The sequence below is a fragment of the Aspergillus multicolor genome (assembly GCF_047715735.1).
Source record: "Aspergillus multicolor strain CBS 133.54 unplaced genomic scaffold BDW74scaffold_37, whole genome shotgun sequence".
NCBI lineage: Eukaryota > Fungi > Ascomycota > Eurotiomycetes > Eurotiales > Aspergillaceae > Aspergillus > Aspergillus multicolor.
The window spans coordinates 308,429-329,649 of NW_027395988.1; the positions used below are offsets into that span (position 1 = coordinate 308,429).

Here is a 21,221-nt window from a genome sequence, read left to right on the forward strand (position 1 = left end):
CCTGGACGTTGAAGAGAATCAAAGTCATGTGATCTGACATGTCGACCTAAATGGGAGGGCGGTAAGCTAGGTAGCTCCAGGTGCTACGTACGATCACCAGCACCAGCATCTTGCAAGCCTCCTCTTCTGATCTTCTCTAAGACATTGATCCAGCCAACTAACTCCCTGTACCTTCGATACTTGCTATAAGTGCCGTCCTACAATTTGCGATATATCTGTGCTCCGCTATGGTTCGTTGCAGAGTGCTCAACTCCATTATCCAACAACACAGCTAATACTACTCATTCAGACATCTATCGGCACCGGGTACGATCTTTCCAACTCGGTATTCTCGCCGGACGGCCGGAACTTCCAGGTAATATTACTCACTTGACAGTGCTATGGGGTATTAGTCTCATGATATTTGATAGGTTGAGTATGCTGTCAAGGCTGTTGAGAACGGCGGGACGTCCGTCGGTATCAGGTGCAAGGATGGTGTTGTTCTGGCTGTCGAGAAAATCATCACCAGCAAACTTTTGAAGCCTGGTGCGAATAAACGGATATCCACTGTCGATCGTCATATTGGCATTGTAGGTCATTTGTATATCCCAATGTTATTGAAAGACCCAACATGTACTAATCCAGGAGCTTCTAACATCAGGTATCTTCCGGATTGGCCCCCGATGGTCGTCATTTTGTCTCTCGTGCTCGCGATGAAGCATCGTCATGGCGAGGAATATACAAGGGTCCTATTCCAGTTTCGGCTCTAGCTAACCGTCTTGGTGGTTACGTTCAAGCCTATACCTTGTACTCAAGTGTACGGCCATTTGGTGTTACATCGATTGTGGGGGGCTGGGACTCTGAAGCTGAAATTGCTGTGGATGGCCAAGTAGGGAGTGGTCCGCAGTCAGGCTCTGGCGGAAAAGTTGAGGGGGCAAAATCCGGCGGTCCAGGTCTATATATGATTGAACCGAGCGGGCTGTATTGGGCATGTCATCTGATACTCTCTACAGATAGTGCGTGCTAACGACCTTCCAGGGATACTATGGAGCTGCGACCGGTAAGGGGAGGCAGGCGGCCAAAGCTGAACTCGAAAAGCTAGACCTGGCATCGGAGAAACTCAGCCTGCACGATGCTGTGAAAGAAGCGGCTAGGATTATCTATGTTGCCCATGAAGACAATAAGGACAAGGAATTTGAGCTTGAGATGAGCTGGATCAGCTCACTAGACGGTCCTACACAAGGTAGACACGACGAGGTACCTAAGGAATTACTGGAGGAGGCAGAACGAGCTGCTAAGCGAGCGCTCGAAGGGGACGACGAGGAAGATGACGAGGGTGCTAAAGGGACCGGTAATGTTGGCGAGCGAATGGAAGAGTGAGCTAGATGGCTTCGGCTACCGGCAAGGAAGGACACGGATAAAGAAAACGATAAATTCCAGTTGTCATTCCATGCCATGTTTTGGAATTATGACATTGATAATTCCCTGAAGCTTGGTTTCGTTTGCCATCGATCTCTAGCTATCACAATCTTTTAAACAACCTCGCCCTTTGCCCAACCCCTTCTCCTGACTCCAAGTTCGACGGCCGCATTCCCCCAATCTTCACCGTGGTTATGCATTCCCTTGGAACCCAGCCCAGCTCTTTCAAGACCCTGCTCTTCGGTTAAAAGAGTGAGAACACCGAAAATAACAGGAACGCCTGTGTCTAGCTGGACACGCATCAAGCCGTGGGTGACCGCATCCGCGATGTACTCGAAGTGCATTGTCTCGCCCTTGATGAGAACCCCAATCGCAATGATGGCGTCGTATGGTTTTGATGAGGCACTTGAGGTCGTAGGTGAGATTTTGCTGAGGTCCGCCGTAGAAGAAGTAAGCAGATCTGTTGCACTGATGCCATCTCCAGATGACCCCGCGTTAGCGGCCTGTATTTGGGAGGCCGAGTAGAGACTGTCATGGGAAGTAAGTGTTAGAGCCAACTCTTGCTTCTTAAGACGTAAGATCATAGTTGTTGCCACTTCTAGAGCAACCTGTCTGCGCAACATAGAGAAGACTCACCGCTGGACAGTGTACGGTAATTCGTAGCTTCCCGGAACAGTGTAGACCTCGATGTGATCTTCTGCAACTCCAGCTGCCTGCATTGTTTTCTTAGCTCCATCTACAAGAGGGCCAATAATTCCCATGTTCCACCTTGCGTGGACAATGGCAATTCGCAACCCCGACCCTAATATTCATCAGCGGACCGTTGACAATTGAGAAGCGAATGCAGTGATGAGGGGTATAGGTCACACCGTCATAGGTCAGGGGAGCTCCGGGGCCTTTGATAGATTGCATGACTGAAAGGGTTTTCAACCCCCAAAGAATGAATATCGAAGTAAATAGTAAATTTGTCGTCCTTGGATAAGTTGTCTCTCGGAATGGCACTTGTAAGTAGCATGCAACAGTCTTCTGGCTCCGTCGATGAGACTTGAGTTTCATTCCGAGCTCGGAGTGTGGGGAACAGTGGACCCGCTCGCCGAAATTCGTACGTACTACACTGTAAGCTACATGCGTCGTCCTACTGCTCGGATCTGAAGGGTGTCAATGCTGGGTTGTGGGAGACATTACCCCGTATAGGTATAGTGATGGAGAACGCCTTGGGATTGATAGTTGTCACCTACCATTATTGAACTTGATAAAACAAGTAAGCTGTAATACAAATAACAAACAGTGTTGGCCTTGGAAAAAGAAGATTTAATAACTGCGCCCAGCACGCTCGAGGCTTCCCATAAAACTTGTGAAGATAAACATGCTGAAGAGGCAATAACACCGCCGAGTCCCTGTATCCTCACCCCGCCAAATCTAAAAATGCTTTTCTGCCTTCATCCGCTTACTCCACGGTAACGGACTTTGCGAGGTTCCGAGGGAAATCAACGTTCAGGCCCTCTCCGACAGCAAGCCAGTAGGAAATCAACTGGAGAGGAATGACGTTGAGAAGTCCTTGAAGGCAATCAACAGTCTTTGGCACCTCGATCTTCTCGGTTTGAGCCGAGGAGAATTCAGGGTCATCCTTGTTACAAATCACAATAGGACGGCCGCTTCGAGCGATGACTTGCTGATAAGCATTCAAAGATTTGGTGAAGAGGCCATCTCGGGTCAAGATCATGATGATAGGCAAGTTCTCGTCAACGAGGGCGAGAACACCGTGTTTGAGCTCCCCAGACATGACGGCTTCGCAGTGCAGGTATGAGATCTCTTTGATCTTGAGCGCACCTAGTGAATGAGTTAGCACCCAATCTTTGAGGAATGGCGTTGAAAATGGTTTTCTACTGACCTTCAAGAGCAGTGGGAAATTGACCGCCCCTGCCTAGCAGCAGGAGACTCTTCTGGTTTTTGAAGAAGCGCTCGCACATCTGTTTGATCGGCTCGTTGAGCTTCAAGATTTCTCTAAACTGATCAGAAATTTTCGAGAGACCTTCCATAATCTCCTCCCGTCTCTTTTGCTTTGATGCTCGGTCTTCGCTGAGCGAAAGAGCGAACATGACCATAGCAACAAATTGGGACGTGTATGCCTTTGTGGAGGCAACACCAATTTCCGGGCCAGCGTTGATATGAACACCACAGTGGGTAAGAAGAGAGATTGAGGATCCAACAACGTTGACGATACCGACGGTTAAAGCTCCGCGTTCAAGGCAGTAACGAAGGGCCATGAGTGAATCCGCAGTCTCACCCGATTGAGAAACGAACACACATGTATCATCACGGAAGACCGGTGCCTGTCTGTCCAAGAAGTCGGAAGCGAGTTCCACGGCAATAGGAATCTCTGTGAGTTCTTCAAACACTCCGCGAACCGCCATGCACGAATGGTAGCTAGTCCCGCAGGCAATAAATATAATTCTCCTGCAGCGGCGAATGGTCGAAATGTACTGTCGAAGCCCTCCCAAAGTGACTTGCTTGTTAGCGACGTCTAGGCGACCTCTCATTGTGTTCACCACCGACTCAGGCTGTTCGAATATTTCCTTCTGCATGAAATGGTCAAACTTGCCCTTCATGATTTCTTGCAGCTCGAGTTCAATTGTTTGAATAGCACGGACATTGGATGTGCCATCATCCTTCGTCAAGCGATGAATATTGAGCTGGCCCTCGTGGATGTGTGCGATATCATCATCTTCAAGGTACAGAACCTTCTTAGTGTGCTCAATGATTGCGGAAGGGTCAGACGACAAGAAAAATTCAGCCGGCTGAGGGATTCCGTCGTCGGACAAGAAGGCACGAGACTGGGACCGGTGAAGTAGAGACTTGTCAGGAGGGGCAAGTAGTCCAGTGGCGGAGTTTTTGATGGCGGCGTTCTGAGAAGCCTGCTCGGCAGGAAGAGCGACATCCTCAGAGTATTCCACATCCACGAAATCTACCTTCATCTTTCTGGAAGTTCTCACACCGATCACGAGCGGGGAACCCTTACGAGCGGCAATCACCTCATGGGGATAGTGCACGGACTTGATCAGAAGACCAAAGGCGCCTGCGAGTTCCTTGACGACCGCCTTAGCCAGGACAGTGAAGTCAATATCCGGCTGCTGGTCGTACAGATACTTTGTAAGCTTGGCGATACATTCGGTGTCCGTCTCTGTCTCGAATCGGAATCCTTTGCTTTCCAGAAGAGCCTTCAGCTCCTTGTAGTTTGTAATGATACCGTTGTGGACGACAGAAAATTCCCAGTTGGGGTCAGATCTGTAGTTAACCCTCAATGTCAGCATGTCAACTTTAGATTGTGTGAACAGGCCAGACAAATGGAGCAGAAGATGTATGTCTTTGGGCCCAGTGCGTACCTATGTGGGTGGCAGTTAAGGCGCGAGGGCGTTCCGTGCGTAGCCCAACGCGTATGTGAGATTCCCGCATGGGACTCGAACGATTTCGAGAGATCGGGTTTCGATTCCTCAATGAGTTGTTTCAACTTGGCAACTTTTCCAACCTCTTTGAAGGCACAGACTTCATTCTTTTTGTCTCCATCAACCGCGAGACCTGCAGAATCGTATCCTCGGTACTCAAGGCGCGAGAGTCCTGAAGGAATCGATGTGAGTAAAAGCCACGGCAGGCAGGCACACACGCAGAAAGGGCAGTGGGGCAAGAAACAACGTAGCGCAGGCGCTGGAGGTCCATGTGCCACATCGGTAGAGAAAAATCCATACCATTAAGCAAAGTGTCAAGGATAAACTTGCGGTCCCTTTCAACAAGGTAGTTGATGTAGCCGAAAATACCACTGAAAGATGTCAGTTGAACTATGCACTATTAGTGAACAGGATATGGTTACTGACCACATGATCGCGGAGATAAGGGCAAGATAAAAAAAAGGTGGTAACAAGTGAGTTAGAGAGCTGTGTTTTGAATGTCACAGACCCAGGGTATAGGTTCAGAAAACGTGGAGTTTTGAGCTGTAACCAGGGAACGTGAACTGTTAGTGAGGGGAAGGATTGAGCAAATGTTGCGAGAGACATACAGAAAGAGGCAAAAGTTGGATCAATTAGCAAAAGATATGGCAAGGGTTGGCAGTGGAAGGGGAAGGAGGGATGCAGCAGGGAGCAGGAGCAAAAAAAAGGCGATGAATTGAGAACAACAAGGGTGGAGGAAGGAGGGGGGAGCTATTGTTATGAAGGTTTTATGCTGTGAGATCGGCCCACCTTGGCTTCCAAACCAGGGAAACTGCTCTGGACACCGTCTTTCACCCCCGACTAGTGGCCAATAAACCTCTGCGCCTCAAACAACGCGACAGCAATGTCTCACTTTCTTGCCTGGGGCTTGGTTCAGCTGCTTAGGACAATAACAATAGGAAAAATTGAATCAGCCAGATGGTTCTCACTACTATCTATAGTTTGGTATACATAGCAGTGCTAAGTAGTAGTGGACTTGTTAGGTGGCAGACTAATAGTTATCCCCACTTGGGGAGCTGAAATCAAGGACATGGGTGATTATTACAGAGTTTATTCTTAGCTCTTGCAGATTCACCATGATTCGCCATATATGGAGTACTTACTCCGTACTACTACTCCTACTTCAGCTCTGGTGTAGTAGTAGTAGTAGTGTAGTGGTGGTGGTGACTGTCAAATCGCTTGAGCATGGCTGCTCCACACAGTTCTAAGAATAACATACCCAAGCCTCTAGAGAGTATCTACGGAGTACCTCCCCACTTATCTTTAATTTGATTTCTTGAGTATTACTATAATAATATTATTTCAAACCCCCTTTTCATATGAATTAACTTCTGCAAGTCACACAGCGCACAAGCAATTATTACTACAGCACACATTCTCATATAACACAACAATAAATAAGAAGTGTTCAATGGGATTCCCTCAGTAGGGATTGATCAAGGGCACTATCTACTGTTGTTAGTGTGGTCAGTCACGCAAAAAAGCCTTAGGATTATTGCTGAATCTCATTTTGTGGAATTCTCAGCTCAGAGTACAACCATTATTGAAACCGCTCTGGATCGTTACGAGATTCTCCAACAACAGTTCTGCTTCTAAGGTCATAATATGTTACTAGAGAGGCATCGTAGTAAGTACCTTTGGACTTGTTGACATACTTCATAAGTGATCGAGCTATCAGCCTCCTGGGCTTTATTACCAAAACATCCCCAATACAGCTCTTATGCAGTCTGGCAAGCGAATTGGAGGCGGCTACCCACCGAGGGCTGGAATGCCCAGGTGAAAAGTCTGGAAATCCTTTGTAACCATGGTATAGAGTACAGAGTAGGCTCTGCCGAATTGACGACTTTACCTCCTCGCCCCTACCTACAATCGGTGGAGGTCAATTAGGACTGTGCTTAAAGGCTGAAGAAGCTGAGAATCTGCAACGCTCTAAATTGCTATTTTTACCCTTGGGGTTTTACTCGTGAGCCCACGCTGCTCCACTTAGTTAAGATCCTGATACGCAGACCCCTATGCACGGTATCCTGGGAAACTGGAGCACTTACAGCCTACGGACTATTTTCTATATACCCTATTGATGCGCAGAGATGATATTCGGTACTGCTTTCTTTTATGTCAGAGCAAAAACCCATACATTACATGGTTCGGGTTGTCTTTGAGATTTCACAAGAATCTAAACAGAGAGTCTGCGAAGTTAAGATGGTTGCCATACACCGGCGGAAATTATAAAAGTACTTATAAGACTATGTACATACAGAATTGGTTACCTATTTACTCTGAACGATACCTTGCATGCAGTAAGTGTCCTAGGGTAGCCAGTATAGACAAGTTACTTAATATTAGCATTAAGCTGTTTAGGCATGACGCCAGTTCCTTTGACAGGTGCTGACCTTGCAGATTAACTGGTGCTCACTGCTTCTTTTTCTTCCCCTGGCCCTCTATACTGTTGTCTCTGACCAGGTTCATACTCCCAAGAGTTCGTTCTCCATGTGTTGTCTATCTACGGACTACAAAGCAGGTGGCTTGCAGGCGAATTCCAGAGGACATCCACTGGTTGAAGAAGGATCTTTGGGCATTTTGACCGTACTAAGATGTCGCCTAACCCTAACTCGACGTGTTCCCAAAGCAAGTCATTAGTAAGGTCCCGGACATGGTTAACTATGATCCAAAATTTCACTGCTATTCAAGGGGCCCTCTAAGCATCTCTACCTCAAAATCAGTTCTATACAGTGATAGATGGCCATATCCATTTGTTTCTTCATTCCCGAGGATGAACGGCAACAGAGCTTCAAGTGCTCCGCTGCCTATTTTAACGAAGGTTATCACTATCACCTCCAAGCTTATACGAACATCTAATACCTAGGTATTGTTATGATGAAAAACAGTTGTAAGAGGCGTTAACTACTACAACATATAGCTAAGGGAGTGCAGAAATGCATTATGAGTTGAGTGCATCTAGAATAGGTGGTCAAGTACGAATTTGCATGGAGATCTAACGGGGAACCATATGTATACGGAGTACCTCTGGACGTACCTAAAGCTTCCGAATTGAGGCTATAAACTATAGGTAAAGGCACCATGGCAAAATCACAAATCTTAGTTCACAAACGGCGCTAATTTTTGAGATCATTGTCAATTTTGAGACTGTCTTAAAGACCCAGCGTTCGATGAAGGGACAAGAAAATGAACAAGTCGTCCCCGTCGACCGCCTAACCTTTCCTTTTCCTTCCATTTTTAAAACCGCTTCTTATTCACCCTATCCAGAGAGTCACCCCCCTTAAATGCGAGATACTTCATAAGCTTATACAACACTTCTTTCTCAAATTGGAATTCATTTAATTCCCGCGGTGACCTTACGAAACCTCTTACCCCACCTTTTCTCATCTGTGGGCTGTCTCATCGCGTCTCCGTCGCGTTGGTAAGGCCCGGGACGGATGCGAGCGGTCGCACCCAAATCTGCCTCGATCAGAGGTCTTCGTTATCTCTATTTTGGTACTCTTCAGAACGCGCTCTGCTCCCAGTAACTGAATTATACCGGATTCAGGCCGCGATTGAGTTGCGTCTCTCGCTTCTCCTGCCTGAACCCATTGGATCTGCCGCTTTTTCTCTCGAGTGTCCTAGGTTAATCATCCACGCATTTGCTGGTAGGAACTATTAAGGATGCTGCCAGCTGGTGACAGTGATACCGGTTCTGGCTTGTAGCCATATCTCATTATGTCGCGTTCTTCCGCAGGCTTCGCAGACTTCTTCCCCACCGCCCCCTCCGTCATTCAACAGAAACGATCCAAAGCCACCAAAGAACGGCAGCTGTCAAGAACACACGTCGATCAGGAGCATGCTGAAGAAGGACATTTATTTGCCAGAGCCAGGACGACCGATAAAGCAGTCAACGGCAACGGTTTCGTGGATTCGATACAAAGAGCTCGGCCAGATCTGAGTAAGTCGCGCAAGGATGTTGTTGGAGACGGCCTGGCGAGTCCTGGGGATACAAATACCCCAGTCAATAATTCATCGGGGCCTGGAACAGGCTCTTCAAATGAGGCCCGCCTGGATACTCTCACGCCGCTCACCAATGCGGAGTCGTCCCCGTGTAGCAAGCCGAGCCCATCCCGGACGATGGCGCTCAATGGATCTGGTACAGACATTCTCAAAGAGTCGAGATTCGAAGCCTCAAAAAACACCATGACACCACTTCATACACCCCCAACACCAACGCAGCAGCCACAACGCCACCATATTGCAGTTGTGAAGGGCTGCAAATTGGTGCACGATCCCGATAGAGCCACCCCCAAGGATAAGCGGAAGAAGCCATGCTATGTGGATATTGTTGCAGATGGCCAAGAGAGCCTGTTGCCGGACCCTAGGTTAAGTATTCAGAATTATACGCGCGGTGCTGGCTGCAGGCAGAAGACCAAGTTTCGACCTACTCCATACGTGCTGAAACCATGGGCATACGACCCGGCTAGCACAGTAGGGCTGGGGCCTCCTGTGCAAATTGTCGTTACTGGTTTCGACCCGTTGACGCCTCTTGCGCCAATTAGTACCCTGTTTTCGAGCTTTGGCGAGATTTCTGAGATCAACAATCGCACGGACCCCAACACCGGCAGGTTTCTTGGAATATGTTCCATCAAATATAAGGACAGCGCCTCCTTCCATGGTGGCGTTTCGGTTTCTGCATCAGGCGCGGCGAAGCGCGCATATTTCGAATGCCGGAAGGGACAGCGTATAGGCAACAACCGCATTAAGGTTGAGTTGGATCGCGACGGGCTACTCTCGGGGAAATTAGCTTCAAAGGCGCTTGAAGCCCAGCGGATTTGCTCAAAGGCCGATTCATCCGCGATAAGTGAGCCAAACGCGGAGGCTCGGCCGAACAAGAACGAACCACCCCCAACGGCGCCGAAGGGTCCTTCTGGGAAATCATCCATGCGTCCCTTGACTACCATTCCAGAGGGCCCAAGGGCAAGCTTTCTAAAGCCAGCAATCCCATCGTTGATCGAAGATACTCCCATCCTAAGCCAAATAAAGCGTGATCCTTACATCTTCATCGCGCATTGCTATGTGCCAGTTCTAAGTTCGACTCTGCCGCACCTGAAAAAACGACTGAAAGCTTTCGACTGGAAAGATATTCGGTGCGACAGAACTGGGTATTATATTATTTTTGAGAACTCTCGACGAGGTGAAGAAGAAACCGAACGCTGTTACAAGTTCTGTCATATGAAGCTCCTTTTCACGTATATAATGAATATGGAAAGCCAACCTTATGGTAACCCGCATTACGAGCGCAGCCCAAGCCCCGAGCGCTTGAAACAAGAACAACGACATAAAGCGGAGACCGAACGGTTGAAAAGGGAGGCGGAATTGGACATTGAGGAAGAAAAGAAGCAGCGAGCCCTAGACATGAACCCCTCTACTGAAGTGTTGGCGATCATTATGAAAGATCTCAGGGACAAACTGCTTGAAGATGTGAAGGCACGCATTGCTGCGCCAGCCTTGTATGATTACCTTGATCCGGAGCGGCACTCCTTGAGAAGAAAACAACTAGGGATAGCTGATCCTGACGGAATCAAACGCCCTATGTTTCGCCTTGATTTTGACAGCCGTGATAGTACGCCAGATCCACATTCGAGATTTTTGATTAACCGCCATCAACCAGGGGTGTCTGGTCTGAACATACTTTCCGCCCTTCCAAGGATCAGGAAAGCCCGTCGTTTCGGCCGAACAGACGTCGCTTTTTTGGACGAAAGGCGCAAGCAGCCTCTGCGAAGGAAAGATGTCCGGCCGCTTTATCACAGGTTGCAGCAACTACATAATGCTGAAGACTCTGATGATGAGCAGCACACGCCATTTTCTAGGGATACCGATGATCAAGACAGTCGTCCTCCCAGTCGAATAAGTTCAGGAACCGATTCCGATAATGCTGATGAAGATGCAAACGAATCATTTGAAGATCAAAGGCCGCACGGAGGAGAAACACATTCTGAGGTTGGCGACTCCGAGGCTACGGTTCCAGATTACGATCCTTCACGTAAAAGAAAGAGGCTTAATGAATCTCTCAGCCAGTGCAAAAAACAAAAGGATGCTGACAACATCTCCATGGTTGAGGAAACGCGGACAGGCGACATGTCGCACTCGTTGGTTAGCGACCAAGGGGTCGTTGTTCCCCCGCGATTGTCCGATTTCACGGACGGGTTGCTACCTCTGGATAGCAATGATGAGCGGCCTGACAGGGGTGCTGAAGATACTCCAATTAAACGCCCAGGGCCTGATATGATATCTCTAGCCCATGTCTATCCAGAATCGTCCGCTCCGGATATGGTCGAGCACGGCGAACGTCTCGATAGTGCTCGGCGCGAAGTCGAATGGGCAGTGTCGAGTGATGAGCCCAGGCCTGTTGTCAACGACGATGATTCCGTCATTCTGGACCTTGACGGTTGGCAGAACATGGTCAAGGATGAAGAAGATCTGCAGTTCCTCCGCGACATCTTAAAGGGTCAGCCGACATCTGCCATATGTAATCTGCCGGCTTGGGCATGGAGACAGAAAGAGATCAAGGCTCTCAATTGTCCTGACGAGGTAGGGCCTACGCGGCAGCCTGCTAGCATTGATGGCTATTATGTGCCAAATACTACGGGCGCTGCCCGGACTGAAGGCAGAAAGCGGATTCTCGAATCGGAGAAATCGAAATATCTGCCGCATCGTATTAAGGTCCAGAAGGCTCGCGAGGAGCGTGAGGCAAAGGCCAAGAGCGATCCGCAGAATGCTGCCGCCGAGGCGGCTCGGATTGCAGCCGCAAAGACGATATCTAAATCAACCTCTCGTTCGACAAGGGTTAATAATCGCAGGCTGATCGCCGATATCAACGCTCAGAAACAAGCTCTCCCTGCCCAGGGTGGTGATAGTGATGTTCTCCGATTCAACCAATTGAAGAAGCGCAAGAAGCCTGTTCGGTTTGCACGGTCAGCCATCCATAATTGGGGACTCTATGCTGAAGTCAATATTTCTGCGAACGAGATGATTATCGAATACGTGGGGGAGAAGGTCCGGCAGCAAATTGCCGATATGAGGGAGAGACGGTACCTGAAAAGCGGCATTGGCAGTAGCTACCTCTTTCGCATTGATGAAAACACAGTTATAGATGCCACAAAAAGGGGAGGCATCGCTAGATTCATCAATCACAGCTGCACGCCCAACTGCACAGCTAAGATCATCAAGGTTGACGGGAGTAAACGAATAGTCATCTACGCATTGAGGGACATCGAAAGGGGTGAGTTCAGGATTTTAGGTTCTTTTCTCACAAGCGATGACGTGCTGATTTTGTTGCAGATGAAGAATTAACCTACGATTACAAATTTGAGAGGGAATGGGATAGCGACGACAGAATCCCTTGCCTTTGCGGCTCGGCTGGGTGTAAAGGTTTCCTGAACTGAGATTCCTTGCATTCACAAAAGGCGAGCGTTGTTCCCAATTCAATTTGAACGATTATCGCTGGTTCTTATAATGACATTTTGAGCCTTATGAGGCTTATTTCACGACAAATATATGAGCCCAGGGCGATGTTGTGCATGTTACATTGGGGCGTTCCGGATGGTCTTATTCATTGGTCGTACTCGGGTCTCCAACTCCCGCTCGGAGACAATGGGTGTGCGACACGGGTTATGTATAACTTGCAACTGCTGTATCATAGGAGATCTCCCATACCATGTTCCACCTAAGAAAGATCAAGGATTCGGATAGACCTTGCATGGAATATCAGGCGTAGTGAGTCTGAACAAGTTGGCTGCTTTTGTGTAGCATCTATTTCATTCTTCTGCAAATTGTCCGTCGCCTTCGGCTGGCATATCGGGATGCAGTAATCAGAGGCTTACAGTGCCGGTAAGGAATATCACACTGAGATTAGATGAGACACGTCAGCAAACACCAGTTTGAGAAGGGCAAACTCTCAAACCTAGATGACTGGGAAGCAAAAAGTTCGCAATTCCTTCTTTGATCATGTATTCATGACCACAGTTGCCGCATATAAGCTTGCCCTCGGAAACCTGGGTTTCCAGCAGCAGGCGGTGGAGGTCTCTCAAGAGCTGCTCGCTTTCCAGCGCTGCGCCTTCCGGCTTACTTGGTGGAATGTTTGGGAAATTGAGCTGCTCGATATGGACGAGGTAGTTAGTTCACAGACATGCTTGGCATCAATCATAAGGTAATTAATGTTACATACTTCGCTCGCCATCTTATACAGTCCCTCCCAATCAACGCGTGGGATGATATTGCGGATGAAATCAGCTTGAAAATCAACATCCTGAAGCTCAAGCTCGACGTCACGGAAATGGAGGGGAAATGCCGAAGGAGATCCCTTGCACGCCTTGACAGCACATGTCAGGAAATTGGCTGTGAGAAGCTTCATATTTGCTCTGGGAGCCCTTAGAGAGCAAAGGTTTGATGAGTACGAGGACTTGTTCAAGCTTTGCGGAGATAGTTGAACGTCAGAAAATTCCTCCGACCGCCCCGCGCAAGGGTTCAAAATGATCTTATCTTATCAGATGCATACCGCTAAATCGCAGGTCCAGACTCCCGAATAATTACATAATGTATCTAGAAAATCCAAACTCCTTCCATTTTCACTTACTGGAGCCTACGGTAAGCGTGCTGATATAGTTGTTACAATGTCGGCTGAATTCTCAGCTTTCAATTTGATTGATTTAGAGTAAAAATTTACTTTGCTGGAGGAACGCCAATTTACTAAGCTTTCTCTTTCACACAGTCATTTGTTTTGCTTCAGGAGAACATCAATCATATCTCCGTCGGTTATGTCATGGTCTGCCAGGCAAGACCGGGGGTCAAGGCGATCACCATCAAAGGCAAGGTATACAGCCAGGTCAGGGGATATACCTCTCGCTTTACGGAATGTTCCGACTATTTGAGAGATGTTTGCTACCACTGGGGCATGAATCTTGTAGTCACTATGACCAGGGCACTTGAGTATGATTTCAATTCCCGCATGTTGTTCGGCATCTTGGAGCTCCGCCAGCACAGGGAACGTTCGATTAGACTCAACCATGTTCAGTTGCGATCGATGTCTGGCCGCATGGATCTCTTCGGTAACAGCTTCCATGTTGACGCGACAATCATCTGCATTTGTGAAAAACTCATCAAACGGTGACTGTTCCTTAGTGTGGGCACATATATTCAGGCTTCTACAGGTTGTGACATCGAAAAGCCTTCGACCTTTCCAGGTCAAGAAAACATCCTGATGAAGCTCCTTTGGTAGATTCTGTCGCGCGCACCATGCAAGGCGAACTCCTTTTAGAGATTGTGACATCTTGCGTTGGATGATCAGAGGCTTTGTATTGGCAAGCTCTGATGTAATGAGGATGTGAACAACTGTGTTATCATAAGTAGTGTCCCGGGCACTATGAATTATGTCTTGGTTGCTTGGTGACCTCGTGCCGTCTGTGACGCCTTCCTCATGGACCTCTGTTTTCTTGACATTGATTGTGAGTGGTGGTGATGGTGCAGGACTGGCTCTCGAGACCACTGGCTTGCTCTGTGGTGAGACTTCGGGTGTTGGGGATATTAAACCTTTCGTACTTGTAGTTGATTCTTCGTTATTGGGGGCAGGGAGTCCGGGTGCCACTTGGGACTCATCAAGACTGGTATTAGAGCTGCTATGCCCAGGCGGAGTTTGTGCAAGCGGTGGATTCTCCACTGTAGTTATCGGTTCAGCTGCTGTGTCTTGTGCAGTGCCTCTTCGATTGTGTCCCTCATTTGATGGGTTTGAAAGACATGGACGTTTATGTTTATGCGAATCACTCATGGGTGAGCTTCCTCGTCTCTGTGCGCTTTTGGTGGTAGCAACAATATCTCTGTATACTTGGGGGCCACGACGGTAGAACTCAGGGTCCTCATCTTCATCCCGTCGGCTCGCCCACGAGGGTTTCTTAAAGAAAGATGACATTGATAGATTTGCCAGCTGGTGGTCACAGTTATTCCCAATGCCTGATCAGCAATAATAGAATGTGGTTTTTTCTTTTCTTTTTTTAACTTTTTTTCAGATCGGACGCTGTCAATAGTGAGTTTTTGCGGGGAATCCAAAGTGGCGTATTGTTGGAAGGTGCATATGAAGCTTTTCTAAGGCACAGTGTAATAATGTGCGGAATTGTACTGCTGGCCTATGGATGTAGTCCCCGCCGGGAGCGTGGCCCGGCACGTGCCAACAAGTGTTGAGCTCCCGTCTCTTAGATACTCTGTAAGCGACAACGCTCAACTTTATAAGGTCAGCGCCAGAAAGAAATCCCCCGCCCAATCCAGATTTTGTCAAGCAAAAGGAAACGAACCGGTTTGAAAATGGAGAATGGTGCACCATCCGAAGGGAAGGATCCATCCACCTTCCTGGGAGAGATAATTGGAGCTCCTGTAACAGTGAAACTAAATTCTGGTGTCGTATACAAAGGTATCTCAGGCTACATCAGTAGGAGCATGGGAAATAGCTAACATCCAGGTTCAGGCGAACTCCAATCGGTAGATGGCTATATGAACATTGCGCTGGAGAAGTCCCAAGAATTTGTTAGCGGACAGTTGACACGCAGCTATGGGGACGCTTTCATCCGCGGGAATAACGGTAATATGCCTTTCTTGTATAGCTATCTCACGGCTAAACTGACAACTATCTGGATATCAGTGTTGTATATCGCCGCGAATTAGAGGTCCGCAAAATAAGAGCCAACGACCATTACAGATATACCATCCGGTCAGCCCTCGCAACCTTGTCCGAACCGTGCCTAATCGCTGCTTCAAGAGGATCGTGAGGATAATGTCCATGAAATCTGGAAGCGGGGGGTTGGACAGCGTGAGAACCCTAACAATTTTGGGAAACTTAGGCAAGTACCATGTCCGAGCAGGTTTTGAAAAGAAGATGCTCCATACCAGCTTTCGAAGCTCGAAGGAGATTTTTTTGGTCGGGGTGCTTGTGTAGTATACACACAAGTGTCAGGATCCAGCTGCAGAAATTGTGCTGCCCAGGACATACATATGTGCGCCGTATCCAATATCTTATTCCTATCCATACTCTCAGGTACCTCCGTCAGTTTTAGCGTGATGTCGATCGCTGCCTGTAAATGGGGGCATTACTTCGTACCATACATGAATGAACTACGTTACTTTGTACCTAGATAGCTGTTGGACAGCACTTGGCAAGATATTCATCTTGATTCACCTTTCTAATCATATTTCTTGTCAAAGTATCCCCAGAAGTGCGGTATCATAGAATCTCAGTACTCCAGACTGTCTGCAGTGGCACATAAATTCGTCTCGAACAACCACTTACTACTTAATACACATTGAACGGGAAGTTTGCATTGCTAATTTGTCCTCAACGTCGACCACTAAACTCAGCATAGTTCCCCATTACAGCCGCAATTGCTATCTTTAATTACCTGGAGGTATACCAAGTCGTGGGTCAAAGAGACGGAGTCAATAGGCGTACCGCGACCCAGTGGAACCGTTGTGGCGATGGCCCTCTTGATGATAATGGGTCTCCCTAATCTACCGACTACCGGTACAGCCATAGATAGGTTTTTTTCCATCACTCCAGTCTACATAATAAAAAACGACGTCTCTCATCATCTCTAATTCATTTAGTGCTCTGCACACCGGATGAACGCAGATACACGCCATATAAAAGTGAATATTCTCGTGGCAATATCCTAATGAGCTGCGAGTTCAAAATTGTGTCATAATCTCCAAGGGGGGGGCATGGAGTTTCGGATACTCCTATTCCACTGCCTTTAATTCTGTCTACCAAGGACAAAGTCAAGACGAATAACTTGAACTTGTTAGTGCATCAGAAAAACCATACCCTTGCAGTTTCAGTTCTGACAAAGCCAAGAACGAGCACCTTCATTTGTGACCTATCTGCCATCTGTTACTCACACAACCGACCCATTCGGTGGCCTTCTTGGATAATTTGCTCGGGTAACAGCGCTAGCAGCGCTCCTGAAGGCTCCAAGGCGCATCCCAAGCCTACTGCATCAACCATGAACTTTAGTCCTGATGAAGAACAGCCTTCAGCCGGCATTTTGCGTCACTCGCCGGTATCCATCCCGCTAAAGGGCTCTTCCCAGAGCGTCCAAGGTCCACAGTCAAAAACTTCCCGATCCGATACTTCGGATGTACCGAATCAAAGCCGGGGTGCGCGTTCGTCTACTCGATCCTCAAGCCAGGCTCCAAGGAGGATGAGTGGTAGTACGGCAGCAAGTTCTATTAGCGAAGCAGAATCGCCGCCTGCATACTGGGGCAAAATCGGCGTGTGCGCATTAGACGTAAAAGCTCGAAGCAAACCTAGTCAAAATATACTCACTCGTTTGCAGTCCAGGGGTGATTTTGAGGTCATTGTCTTCGGCGACAAGGTGATTCTTGATGAGGCTGTGGAGAATTGGCCTGTTTGCGACTTTCTAATAGCGTTCTTCTCAGATGGTTTCCCGCTGGACAAGGCTATTGCCTACGCAAGACTCAGGAAACCTTTTTGTGTCAATGATTTGCCTATGCAAAAGATACTGTGGGATCGCCGATTGTGCCTGCGCATCCTGGACCATATGAGTGTTCCAACTCCAAAGAGAATAGAAGTCAACCGAGACGGTGGACCAACATTGGAGTCCCCAGAGCTTGCGCAGCATGTATACAACCTCACAGGTGTGAAGCTTGACGGCCCTGCCGATGGCACAGGTGGAGGCGCCCTTAAAACTAAGAATGTCGCTCTGTCTGACGATGGAGATTCCCTTATTGTTGACGGCAAACACTTCAGAAAACCGTTTGTCGAAAAGCCGGTAAGCGGAGAAGATCACAATATACATATCTACTTCCCCAAGGATCAGCAGTACGGAGGGGGTGGTAGACGTCTCTTCCGAAAAGTTGGGAACAAGAGTTCTGAATATGATCCTGACCTGCACACTCCCCGGTCGATTCTAGAGGATGGTTCAAGCTATATCTACGAACAGTTTCTGAGGGTGGACAACGCAGAGGATGTCAAAGCCTACACAGTCGGTCCTGATTTCTGTCATGCGGAGACGCGAAAATCCCCTGTCGTTGACGGTCTCGTCCGTCGTAATACTCATGGGAAAGAACTGAGATATATCACGAAATTGAGCAAAGAAGAGGCATCAGTAGCCTCCAAGATATCTCACGGTTTCGGGCAGAGGATTTGTGGCTTTGACATGCTTCGTGTTGGCGAGAGAAGCTATGTAATCGACGTTAATGGATGGAGTTTTGTGAAGGACAATAATGACTACTACGACAGGTGCGCTAGTATTCTCAGGGATACCTTCATCTGCGAGAGACGCAGGCAAGAGGGGTTCTTGGATGCCTCCGAAACATCTTCTTCGGACCCCAATCATCTCACTTGGAGACATTCAGTATCGCACCGACATACACTGAAAACATTATTGAAGTCCCCCGGTTCATCAAAGTCCAGCGGCACCCAACATCATCAAAAGAACGCAGATGTTGGTTCGTCGGAGTCATTACATCCGGGCCTTGCAGCAGCCAATCAAGACGGTATTGACTATAGCGGTGGCCATAGAAGCGGGAATTCGAGAGAGCAATCGGCGTCCCCCGGTCAATCTACCCCCCAGAATGCAAATCAGCCATCCCCCACAATGCACAATCCAATTGAGGCAAATCCTCCTCCTCCTGCTTCAAAGCATTCGTGGAAGCTGAAGGGCATGGTTGCTGTGATCAGACATGCTGACCGAACACCAAAGCAGAAATTCAAGTTCACTTTTCACAGTCAACCCTTCATCGATCTATTAAAGGGTCATCAAGAAGAAGTTGTAATCAAAGGTGAATCTGCACTTCGCAGTGTATCAGAGGCTGTTAACCTTGCAATGGATCAAGGTCTTGAGGATGCAGATAAATTAAAACTGCTTCGCACTTCTTTAGAGAAGAAAGGCGGCTGGCCTGGAACAAAGGTACAAATCAAGCCCATGTTCAGGAAGCGAGAACCTGAAGGGGATCTGGAGCAATTATCAGTATTATCTGAAACAGCTGAACCGGAACCCATGTCTTCGTTACCAGATGATGCAGTCAATGACGGCGAGCGCATGGGAAGGCCACAGACCAGAAGTGATTCAATATCTGGTGCCACATTTTCCAGATTCTCTGCTGTTGAAAATGGCCTTATCCTTGATAAACTCCAGCTTGTGATCAAATGGGGAGGCGAGCCAACACATGCAGCACGATACCAATCTCAAGACCTTGGCCTAAATATGCGTGATGACTTGAAATTAATGAATAAAGAGGCTTTGAACAATGTGCAGATATTTACTAGCTCAGAACGAAGAGTGAGTACAAGTGGTAAGTTCTACCTATTATTTATTAAAGTTAAGTTATAGCTAACAGATGCACGAAGCTCAAATTTGGGCTTGTTCTTTTCTTGACCAGAAAGAGATTCCTGAAGGTTTTATTCAAGTCAGAAAGGACCTTCTGGATGACTCTAACGCGGCAAAGGATTTAATGGATAAGGTTAAAAAGAAGTTAAAGTTGCTTCTGCGGGAAGGTTCTGCTCCTTCGCAATTCACTTGGCCCAAGGAAAATATCCCTGAGCCATCTGTGGTTTTGGCCACTGTTGTTGAGCTGATGAAGTTTCATCGAGATGTGATGAGACATAACTATGAGAAACTAGATCGCTCTTTTACGTCTCCTCCAGGTGCAGCCAGGAATTCCACTGAGTCAAACTCATCACGGTCTGGTGATCTACTCAGTGAGCATCAGGCGTTCTCGGCGATTCAAGGACGTTGGTGTACTGGTGAGGATCCCATGCTCTTCAAGGAGAGATGGGAGAAACTCTTCGCCGAGTTTTGCGATACGGAAAAGGTTGATCCAAGCAAACTTTCTGAGCTATATGATAGTATGAAATTTGATGCTCTCCACAATCGACAATTCCTCGAGTGGGTTTTCACCCCCCCAGATGCTGAAGATAGCGACGAGGAGGCGGCAGATACGGGTCGCAGAAGAGCTTCTCGGAAAGATGCTTCTTCTGCGGAATCCAAGGTCACTTCTTCTGAGGGGGGTAATCATCAGAAGCCCGATGAGCAACACTCTGAGGGGCAGACTCTGGCGCATCGACTAGGCCTGAAGAGGCGAATACATGCTTTCGAATCGTCTATACCGCATTTGAGGGCCCTTGACGACTCATACGATCATTATTTCAAATTATATCCAAGTTCTAACTCGTCGAAGACTAAACTGGACTCTAGGCTTTCCAAGCTGAGGGAGCTATATAAGCTAGCCAAAGTTCTTTTCGATTACGTGACTCCCCAGGAGTACGGTATCACGGACACGGAGAAGCTAGAGATTGGCTTGTTGACTTCCTTGCCGCTTTTGCAAGAGATAGTGAGAGACTTGGAAGAGGTTCAGGCCTCTTCCGACGCGAAGTCTGTGTTTTACTTCACCAAGGAGTCCCATATCTATACCCTCCTCAACTGTATCCTAGAGGGTGGTGTCCAAACAAAAATCGCACGTTCAGCTATTCCAGAGTTGGATTACCTCTCGCAGATCTGCTTTGAGCTCTATGAAGCCAGGGATAGCGAATCTTCTACTAGGTCTTATTCAATCCGAATATCGATAAGTCCGGGATGCCATGCTTTTGACCCATTGGATGTGCACCTTGATTCAAGACATGCAATTGGCTGTGCGCCCCGTCGCAGCCTTACGGCACACCAGGATTGGAAGGAGGTCATTGAGACTCTGAAGGCAAAGTTCAATACGTAAGTTATGTTGATTCTCAAGATGGGTTATCAAACTATCTGACCAATTATGCTAGTGTCAAGCTCCCAACAACATTCACAGCTGTGAATCTAAGTGATAAGCTTGTTTCAAGGCCCTAATCAGGTACATGTTACATTTTGTGGATCTTACTCCATGTAAGTTATTAATACTATGAAATCTTTGTAAGGCCTCCAAGGATTTGTAAGACTATTATAATGTACTTGAACTCCTTGTAAAGGACTTGACCATGTTTATAAGATAGTTATAAATATAGGGCTGTAAGGCCCATCATGATATATATAGACTCCTAGTAAAAGACTTGGCCATATTTATAAAACAGCTATAAATATAGGGATAAGTTAGTCCTAGGCTAATTTAACTTATAGTTGACCTTTTTATAAAGGCGAAGACTATTATTTTTATTATTTTTATGATTTTTATTATTTTTATTATTTTTATTATTTTTATGATTTTTATTATTTATATTATTTTTATGATTTTTATTATTTTTATTATTTTTATTATTTTTATTATTTTTATTATTTTTATTATTTTTATTATTTTTATTATTTTTATTATTTTTATTATTTT

The 21,221-nt window shown here is 47.2% G+C and overlaps 8 protein-coding genes across 8 annotated transcripts; 4 read left to right on the forward strand and 4 right to left on the reverse strand.

Moving 5' to 3' along the window:
* Positions 1–99: 99 nt before the first annotated feature.
* On the forward strand, positions 100–1,435 carry BDW74DRAFT_94977 (proteasome core particle subunit alpha 7). The gene is made up of 5 exons (XM_073734144.1): positions 100–230; positions 290–355; positions 411–569; positions 641–967; positions 1,018–1,435. The coding sequence occupies exons 1-5, from the start codon at positions 228–230 to the stop codon at positions 1,357–1,359; spliced, it is 897 nt and encodes a 298-aa protein (XP_073579350.1). The 5' UTR covers positions 100–227; the 3' UTR covers positions 1,360–1,435.
* Positions 1,436–2,912, reverse strand: BDW74DRAFT_95010 (lumazine synthase RIB4). Its single transcript, XM_073734145.1, has 4 exons — positions 2,637–2,912; positions 2,268–2,546; positions 2,035–2,200; positions 1,436–1,926 (listed from the first exon to the last, which is right to left on the reverse strand). The coding sequence occupies exons 2-4, from the start codon at positions 2,452–2,454 to the stop codon at positions 1,512–1,514; spliced, it is 768 nt and encodes a 255-aa protein (XP_073579351.1). The 5' UTR covers positions 2,455–2,546; positions 2,637–2,912; the 3' UTR covers positions 1,436–1,511.
* Positions 2,583–5,593, reverse strand: gfa1 (glutamine--fructose-6-phosphate transaminase (isomerizing) GFA1). Its single transcript, XM_073725845.1, has 6 exons — positions 5,450–5,593; positions 5,268–5,384; positions 5,142–5,212; positions 4,782–5,013; positions 3,290–4,683; positions 2,583–3,228 (listed from the first exon to the last, which is right to left on the reverse strand). The coding sequence occupies exons 2-6, from the start codon at positions 5,270–5,272 to the stop codon at positions 2,846–2,848; spliced, it is 2,085 nt and encodes a 694-aa protein (XP_073579352.1). The 5' UTR covers positions 5,273–5,384; positions 5,450–5,593; the 3' UTR covers positions 2,583–2,845.
* A 2,836-nt stretch (positions 5,594–8,429) lies between these two features.
* set1 (histone methyltransferase SET1) lies at positions 8,430–12,604 on the forward strand. The gene is made up of 2 exons (XM_073734146.1): positions 8,430–12,144; positions 12,204–12,604. The coding sequence occupies exons 1-2, from the start codon at positions 8,595–8,597 to the stop codon at positions 12,305–12,307; spliced, it is 3,654 nt and encodes a 1,217-aa protein (XP_073579353.1). The 5' UTR covers positions 8,430–8,594; the 3' UTR covers positions 12,308–12,604.
* A 77-nt stretch (positions 12,605–12,681) lies between these two features.
* Positions 12,682–13,333, reverse strand: BDW74DRAFT_95080 (RNA methylation protein TRM112). The gene is made up of 3 exons (XM_073734147.1): positions 13,090–13,333; positions 12,826–13,015; positions 12,682–12,767 (listed from the first exon to the last, which is right to left on the reverse strand). Exons 1-3 carry the CDS (start codon positions 13,273–13,275, stop codon positions 12,763–12,765), a joined length of 381 nt encoding a protein of 126 aa, XP_073579354.1. The 5' UTR covers positions 13,276–13,333; the 3' UTR covers positions 12,682–12,762.
* A 139-nt stretch (positions 13,334–13,472) lies between these two features.
* On the reverse strand, positions 13,473–14,995 carry BDW74DRAFT_161847 (uncharacterized protein). The gene has a single exon (XM_073725846.1). The coding sequence runs from the start codon at positions 14,824–14,826 to the stop codon at positions 13,633–13,635; it is 1,194 nt and encodes a 397-aa protein (XP_073579355.1). The 5' UTR covers positions 14,827–14,995; the 3' UTR covers positions 13,473–13,632.
* A 143-nt stretch (positions 14,996–15,138) lies between these two features.
* BDW74DRAFT_161848 (U4/U6-U5 snRNP complex subunit LSM6) lies at positions 15,139–16,111 on the forward strand. The gene is made up of 3 exons (XM_073725847.1): positions 15,139–15,321; positions 15,376–15,489; positions 15,550–16,111. Exons 1-3 carry the CDS (start codon positions 15,216–15,218, stop codon positions 15,570–15,572), a joined length of 243 nt encoding a protein of 80 aa, XP_073579356.1. The 5' UTR covers positions 15,139–15,215; the 3' UTR covers positions 15,573–16,111.
* A 633-nt stretch (positions 16,112–16,744) lies between these two features.
* On the forward strand, positions 16,745–20,934 carry BDW74DRAFT_95119 (inositol polyphosphate kinase VIP1). Its single transcript, XM_073734148.1, has 3 exons — positions 16,745–19,217; positions 19,273–20,629; positions 20,686–20,934. Exons 1-3 carry the CDS (start codon positions 16,904–16,906, stop codon positions 20,747–20,749), a joined length of 3,735 nt encoding a protein of 1,244 aa, XP_073579357.1. The 5' UTR covers positions 16,745–16,903; the 3' UTR covers positions 20,750–20,934.
* The last annotated feature ends 287 nt before the right edge of the window (positions 20,935–21,221 follow it).